The sequence below is a fragment of the Colobus angolensis genome, unplaced genomic scaffold (assembly GCF_000951035.1).
Source record: "Colobus angolensis palliatus isolate OR3802 unplaced genomic scaffold, Cang.pa_1.0 Scaffold96, whole genome shotgun sequence".
Lineage (NCBI taxonomy): Eukaryota > Metazoa > Chordata > Mammalia > Primates > Cercopithecidae > Colobus > Colobus angolensis.
In genome coordinates this window covers 2471732-2479740 of record NW_012123598.1, presented here as the reverse complement: position 1 = coordinate 2479740, position 8009 = coordinate 2471732, and the positions used below count along the sequence as shown (strand labels likewise).

At 58.0% G+C, this 8009-nt stretch overlaps 1 protein-coding gene across 1 annotated transcript in view; it reads right to left on the bottom strand.

The window, feature by feature from the left end:
• The window catches only part of PPP6R1 (protein phosphatase 6, regulatory subunit 1), a 25237-nt gene that overhangs the window by 10552 nt on the left and 6676 nt on the right, over nt 1-8009 (bottom strand). The window contains exons 2-9 of the mRNA XM_011932587.1: nt 5550-5782; nt 4175-4361; nt 3948-4085; nt 3803-3868; nt 1177-1289; nt 967-1080; nt 267-429; nt 29-181 (exon numbers count right to left, since the gene is read on the bottom strand). Of these exons, the coding sequence (XP_011787977.1) occupies nt 29-181; nt 267-429; nt 967-1080; nt 1177-1289; nt 3803-3868; nt 3948-4085; nt 4175-4361; nt 5550-5776 (1161 nt within the window). The 5' untranslated portion in view covers nt 5777-5782. The remainder of the gene's footprint in view (nt 1-28; nt 182-266; nt 430-966; nt 1081-1176; nt 1290-3802; nt 3869-3947; nt 4086-4174; nt 4362-5549; nt 5783-8009) is intronic.

The following is an 8009-nucleotide window of genomic DNA, read 5'->3' as shown; positions in this document are numbered from 1 at the left end:
GAACCCCCAGCCCAGTCCAGTCCCGCACCAGCATGGTGTTGGGCACGTCCAGTGCCAGGAGCTCCTGCGTCAGGGCTGCATCATTGGCGCTCAGGGCGCTGGCCAGGAGCTTGACCACGTGCAGCCGCGTGTTGCCCAGAGGCGGAGCCAGCATGCCCCACGTCATCTGTAGCGGCTCCAGCTGCAGATACAGGGAGCCCTGGTTCCCAAGGGCTGCGCTTCCTGCTTCCCCCGCCTCCCCGCAGACCACAACCCCCACCCCTGACCTTGGGAGGCTCCAGCAGGAGCTGGTGGAAGCAGCTGAGCCGCGGGCGCAGGGCGTGCAAGGCGCCCACACTGGACACAGTGCTTTCCAGGGCTCCCTGGGCCAGGAGCTCCAGCTGCCCATCCACACTGCTGAAGAAGTTGTTCACAGTCATGGACTCGGACCTGCAGCAGGGCAGGGTCGAAGGCAGAGTGAGCCTAGACGGCCTGTGTGCCCACACAAGAGCAGGTGCAAGGACCGAGTCTGCAGGGTCTGGAGGAAGACGAGGAGCCACACGCCCCAGCGCCGCTCTCTTCTGAGGCCCCTCAGACAATGCCTGGCTGGGGTGGGGTGGGGTGGGGAGCTCGCCAGGTGGCAGCATTGGCAGTCCACTGTGGGGGCACAGGTGAGGGATGAGGGTGGGAAGGCACACCCAACAAGCTAGAGGCCTATATGGTAAGGCAGGGACACGGGGGCCTGAGGTCCCTCCCAACACAAGCTGCAGCAGTAGCCTCAGCCTCAGCACCATTTGCCAAACAAGACAGGAAGATTCCTCCCTCTGGCCCGTACTGTCCATTGCACAGGGAGCACAAGCGGCCACCAGAGCAAGGCGCCACTTGGAGGCGGCGGTTTCACTTGGTGGACACTGAGACCCACCTCTGAGGGGCCAGAGAGCCCCAGGGGATGGGCAGCACACATGGTCTGTGGCCCATATCCCTCACCTCGGCCTCCTGGGCTCCAGCAGGGTCAGCAGCACCTGGATCCCGCTGACAATGACAGACTGGCTCTGCTCCACCTCGAACATGTTGCTTAAGAGCTGCTCAATCGTCTCCTGCCTATGGGGGTGGGGGCGGGGGTCAGGGTGAGGGGCCAGGGGCCCAGGGCATCCCCAAGTCAGCTCCCCCCAGCCTTAGCTTTGCCCGCACACCCACTTCTCCAGGGTGGCCAGCAGTTGGTCAGGCTCCGGGCTGTCCTGGACTTGGATCATCTGCTCCCGGCTCAGGCGGACGATGTCACACAGGGACTGGGAGGCGTTGGAATGTTGCTGGGACGGGGAGAGACAGGTGAGGATCCTGGTCGGGCCACCGGGCCCTCTGCAGCCTGGTGCTGGAAGCCCCTCCCCCGAGATGACCATCCAGGGAAAAACGGTCACCCAGACACAGGGACACGTGTTACAAAGGAGGGGGCACAGAGGCACCAACTGCTGGAGGGAAGATGGTGGAGAGAACAGGAACCCAGGAAGGCTCCCCAGGACAGGAGGTATCCACAGAAGGCCCGCGAGCTCGCACACAGGGCCGGCAGCACTGCCTGCAACGACCCAGACAGCTTTGACTGATGAGTGGGTATGCCCAACCTGATCTGTCCGCACAGGGGAGGGCTGATCCGGCAGAAAAAGGAGTGAAACTGATCCACGCAACCACGTGAATGAGCCACAAAAACAGCAAAACTGATCCACGCAACCACATGAATGAGCCACAAAAACAGTGAAACTGATCCACGCAACTACATGAATGAGCCACAAAAACAGTGAAACTGATCCACGCAACTACATGAATGAGCCACAAAAACAGTGAAACTGATCCACGCAACGTGAATGAGCCACAAAACATCATGCTAGAGAAAGAAACCAGACACAGACCACATGGTGTATGATCCCATTTATATGAAATGTCCAAAGACAAATCCAGAGACAGAATAGTCTGGTGGTTGCCAGGGGCTGAGAAGAGAAAGGGAAAAATTGGGAGGGGCTGCTGATGAATACAGGGTACCTTTTTTTTCTTTTTTCTCGAGAAAAGGTCTCGGCTGGGTGTGATGGCACATGTCTATAATCCCAGCACTTTGAAAGGCCGAGGTGGGAGCATCACTTGAGCCCAGGAGTTTGAGACCAGCCTGGGCAACATGGCAAAACTCCATGTCTACAAGTACAAAACAATTAGCCAGGAATGCTGGTACGTGCCTGTAGTTCCAGCCACTCATGTGGCAGAGGCAGGAGGATCGCTTGAGCCCAGGGGGTCAAGGCTGCAGTGAGGCAAGACCACACCACTGCACTCCAGCCTGGGATCACACAACTGCACTGCAGCCTGGGCAACAGAGCAAGACCCTGTCTCAAAAAAAAAAAAAAAAAAAAAGGTTCGGCCTCTACATCACCCCAGGCTGGAGTGCAGTGGTATCATCGTAGCTCACTGCAGCCTTGAACTCCTGGGCCCAAGAGATCCTCCTGCCTCAGACTCTTGAGGAGCTAGGACTACAGGCGTGCACCACCAATGCCAGCTAAGTTTTAAATTTTTTGTAGAGACAAGGTCTTGCTATGTTGCCCAGGCTAGTCTCAAACTCCTGGGCTCAAGCAATCCTCCAGCCTCACCTGCCAAAACGCTGGGATTACAGGCAGGACTTGTTTTTCGGAGTGATAAAAAATAATCTAAATTCAACAAGATGATAAACAACGCTGTGAATACACTAAAAGCACTGAACTGTAAGCTTCAGTGGGTGAGTCGTATGCTGTGTAATTTATATCTCAGTAAAGCTGCTACAGAAGAGAAAAGCATAAGCAAAGCTGAGTCTAACCCAACGGGCAGCCGCCAGGGCTTGGTTGTGTTGCTCCTGGGCCATGCCTCAGGGCTCTCACAGGGACAGGCCCCAGCCTGGGTGAGCCCAGAGCCACATCTCTGCTCTGCAAGCCTGTATGCCTCTCAGAAGCAGAAGCTGGCATGGGGAGGGACATGTTGCTCCCGGTGGCCTCGGACATCTGAGGCTCTTGACAAACACCTACTCTACACTAGGCCCTGCGCTGGGCACTAGGACAGAGATGGAGACGTAAGCTGGAGAAACACATGGATGTGGGGGCCCCCCAGAACTAAAGGGGAGGATGTGAGAGTCCTTGAAAGCAAGGCTGCTGGATGGACCCTTAGAAGGACATCGAGGGGTTCAATCAGGCAGGAGACAGGGAAAAAGCTGCCAGGCCCAGCAGCAGCACAGGTCAGGGTGGGCAGGGAAGGATGTGGGGCCAGGGCTGGGACAGGTGATGAGGAGGGCCCCTCCCTACAAGGCATTATGTGCCAAGTTCCTGGGTCATGAAAAAAACCTTTCCAGCACTTTCAGAGGCCCAAATGGGAGAATGATTTGAGTCAAGTTTCCTTCCTTTTCTCAAAGGGCATGGATATACCTGGTTCTCAAGGCTCTCTTTTCTCACCAATTTCTTTTTCTTCCTTTTTTGAGACAGCGTCTGTCACCCAGGCTGGAGTGCAGGCTGGAGTGACTCACTGTAGCCTTGACCTCCCAGCTCAAGCAATCCTCCTACCTGAGTTTCTCAAGTAGCTGGGACTACAGGTGTGCAACACCACACCAGACTAAGTTTTTATGTACAAACGGGTGTTACTATGTTGCCCAAGCTGGTATCAAACTCATGGGCTCAAGAATCCTCCCACCTCGCCCTCCCAAAGTGCTGGAATTACAGGCTTGAGCCACCGCGTCCAGCCCCAATTCCTCTTTTAAAAGCAGGGAGCTGGGCATGGGTAACGGACTCTAAGGGGAAGCTGCAGGGGCACTGGCAGCACTCACATTCTCATCCTTCGACGGGTGGATCTGCTCAATCAGCCGCTGGACGATCTTCTCCTCATTGAGCCACTGAGGGTGAGAAGGCGGGGGCTGCATCACCATCCACCGCGCCCAGCCCCCCACCCCCAGAAGAGCCAGCCCTGCTCACATTGACAACGTCCTGCCTCAGCTGGGGCCGCTCCACACAGGTAAGCAGGCGCAGCAGCAGGTCCATGATGGCCGAGGTGCCGATGTGCTGCAGCAGCAGGTCCACGAAGTCATCCTTCTTCCGCAGAAAGGACACAAGCTGGGGGCACATGGGCTGCGTCATGCACAGGGCCTGGCCCAGCCGCCACCCCCAACTCCACGGTGGCATCAGGGTGGGGGCCAGGGCACCTGGTCCGTCTTGCGGTTGATGAGGATGCCCATGACCTTGCTGAAGAAGCTGGCCAGCAGTGGGTTGAGGCTGCCGGTGCTCTGCAGGAAGCCGTAGAGCCGGTTCAGGAGGGACTCATCAGCACCCAGGGCGTCATTGATCTGCGGTACGTCTGAGGTCAGAATCTCGCAGGCCACACTGGGGTACCTGGGAGGCAAGCACAGGCGGGTGGGGACTCAGGTTGGGGTAGGGCGCAAGGCTCTACCCTCTTCTCTGCACCGGGCACTGGGTTCCTGGGGCCGCAGAGACCCCATCCAGGAAGGGGAAAGGGCACGACAAGGCAGAGGACAGGGCTGATGCAGAAATAAGGGCCCACACCAGGCCTCCCCTACCCTGCTAACACCCAGCCGTCCCATCCTAGGCTCCTCACCATCCCCAAGACAAGCCTGGTCCTGAAGCTCCTGTGCTTCCCAATCCCCCAACAGCTAACGCTCATCCCTTCTGACTCTCAGCGGCTTCACTTGCAGCCCCGTACACTGCCCCAGTTCCGCTGACTCCTAGAACCTTGCTCAACTTCCAACCCCACCTCCTGCCTCCCTCCTCCAAACTCTCACATGGTGCCTGACAGCTCCAAGACAAGAGCCACCCCAGCAGCATGCCACTCAAGGCCCTGAGGGGCCACAATCTGCTCTAGGACTGTGGGGAGGTGCCCCTTGGGAGGCCAAGGTGGGCATATCACTTGAGGTCAGGAGTTTGAGACCAGCCTGGGCAACATGGCGAAACCCCGTCTCTACTAAAAATACAAAAATTAGCCAGGTGTGGTGACTTATAGTCCCAGCTACTAAGGAGGGTGAGGCAGGAGAATCACTTGAATCCAGGAGGCAGAGGTTGCAGTGAGTCAATCATGCCACGGCACTCCAACCTGGTGACAGAGTGAGTCTCCAAAAACAAACAAAAAAAAGTGTCTTTTGAGTGTCACTTGGATTAAAAAATAAGTAATCTTACAGCGTCTTCAATAGCAGACAAATGTTTCACAAACACACAAAAAAACTTTTTAATACAAAATAAATAAAATAAAAAGCGTCGAATAAAGAGAAAAACCAGCCGGGCATGTTGTCACACACCTGCAGTCCCAGCTACTCGGGAGGGTGAGGCGGGAGGGTCGCTCGGGCCCGTGACGTTGTGGCTCCTGTCTGTGCCACTGCCCTCCTTGGTCTGCACCCGGTGAGCTATGAGGCCTTGTGCAGGGGCCTGGCTGCTCCCTGCCTCGCTTTCCTGATCCCCAAACTGGAGTTTACTCCAGTAAACTGCATTTCAGGGTAGCTGTGAGGCTTGCGTAGTGAAGGTATGTGTGATGCTGACAGGGACGGGCTGGCCAGGAGCTGGGGAACTCACTTGTAGCGAAGCCGCTCCTCACCGCTAGCTGGCGGCTCCTGGGTGACCCAGGCCACCATGGCCTGCAGGTGGGGTGGCTGCAGCAGGAAGTCCAGCAGCTTGCGGTTGACCACCTTGCACTCCTGCAGCACGTCTTCCTCGTCCAGCAGCTCGGGCAGGCTCAGGTCCTCCCGCTCCAGCAGCGTGTCCAGGTGTGAGCTTGTGTGCAGGTCAAACTTCCAAAACATGGCGCCCTACAGGCATGGACACAACCAGCGCCGCGTCAGACGCCCCAGGGGAGTCCCTGCTGGACGAGGGGCTGACCACAGGGGCTGAGTGCCCACCTTGGGCACAGCCTCTCCCCAAGACCCAGCCCTCTCCCTCACACTGAGCCCAGCCCCACCCTGGGACTGCCCGCAGGCTCAGTGCCTCCATCACTCATGCTTAATAAGGCTCCCACCGAGTACCAGGCTCCTACAGCTGCCCTCGAGCCCACCCCTCTTCCCCACCTCCAGCCTCCAGGCCGCCTTGCCTGAGGTCCGGGGGGGTCACTTCACACCCGAGGTCTCAGGCCTGGTGAAGTCCCCAGTGTGGACTGTGTGCAGGGCATGCGAGGAGAGGCTGGACACTGTGCACTGAGGGGCCTCGGGCCCTGTCTCCCCATGAGGGTCTGGGTCCACTATCCCTACTTTTGGGTGGGACACTGCAGGGGCAGGGCCTGAACCTCTGGCTTCAAATTTGCTTCAACCTGTATTTGTTCAACAAACTCAAACGCCCGATGACTTTCAGCACACGGCTGCTGCTTGGCCCAGCAAATCACCCAAGGCTGCGTGGGAGGCATGGGGCGGTGGCAGGGCGAAGAGAGGAAGTCTGTGCGTCTCCAGGCTGTGGCCGTTGCCTGGACACCGCTCACACACAAACACACCCCAACCATCCTCTCACCCAGCACCTGGGCTGGAACAAGGAAGAGGAAAAGTTGAAAGGGAGGAGCTCCCAGAATAGTCACTGACCAGGACCTGAAGGAACCCAGGGTGGGATAGACAGATTCTGCAGAGGAAGAACAAAGCTAGCAATACCCAGCCCTAACCCCGTCCCCATCTGGAGCTGGCTCCCACCCTCTGGAGGACAGTGTCTGGTTCCTCGGCCTGGTTCCAGCCCCTAAACACTCGCACAGGAACTCACTGGCAATAAGGACACACACACAGAGCATTAACAAGATGCCAGGCAACCCCATTCTGAGTCCCTGCCCTGTACTATGTCACTGCTCCGCAGAGCCCTACAAAGCCTCCACACAGACCTTCCACTGCAGAGCTCACCTGTGACGTGTGCTCTCGGCACCTGGTGACAATGGTCCTGGCTCTGCATGTGTGCTGTACGCACGATGTCCAAGCTCACCAGCAGCCCCCAAGCAAGCTGCCATCACCCCGCCACAGAGGACAAGGGGCACCCAAAGCCCGGTAAGCCAGGCGGCATCCTGGCATCTCAAAGGCCATCCGGTCCCAGCAGACAGCCTCTGTGGAGTTCTCATCAGTTAAGACACTGACCAGAGCTCAGGCGCGTCACCGGCCTCCTGACAACTGTATCACCAGCTAAGGCCACTGCTGCCCCCAACTCACCACAAAGCATGCTGGGAACAGAGCAGAGCCGGCACGGGAGGCCGGGGTGCCTCTCCCACAGCCCCTCACCGCCGTCACTCCCAGGCACAGATGCTAGTCCCTTTCCTCCAACGCCTTTCTGCAGCTTCTTCCAGTTCCATCCTTCCCTTAGCACAGGCCTCCACCATGTCCTCGAGCCCCTCTGATCTGTCACCTCAGTGCCCACCAGCCCCCAGGCCTGACTCAGTCCCAGACCCCAGGGAAGACACAGGGAGACATGGAGCACCAGGCCCAGGGAAGAGACTTCATCCGAGCTTAGGGGAGCAGTCCAGGCTGACAACAGGCAGGACAGAGTCCCACACATGGCCTCAGGCAGGTCAAACGCTGCCTGGGCCTCCTTTCCTCTCCTTCCTGGCCTGGGGCCAGGATCTCCTCGCTCAACCACCCTGACCACCCTAAGGCTGGGCTCAGCTCCGGAGGCTGCAGTCCAGACCTCGCTCCCAGGCTGCCGGTCTGCCTCGGTGACTCCGGGCTGGCAACAACCTTGATATGACACTATGAGTCCCTAAACCTGGCCAATGACATTTGAGAGTGGAGCAGAGGGAAGAGTTCTGTGACCAATGACAGTCACGGCGGCAGCGGTAGGACTGGGGGAGACAGCAGCAGCCTCCAGGCATTCAAACCCCTTCTCCTCTGGGGGGTCTGCCAGGTCCCAGTCCACAGCACCCAGTGACTCACCTCTTACCCCTCACCAGTCCACTTTTCCCAATAATCCTTTTCCTTTGAGACGGAGTCTCACTCTGTCGCCCAGGCTAGAGTGTAGTGGCACAATCTAGGTTCACTGCAACCTTCGCCTCCCGGGTTCAGGCGATTCTCCCGCCTCAGC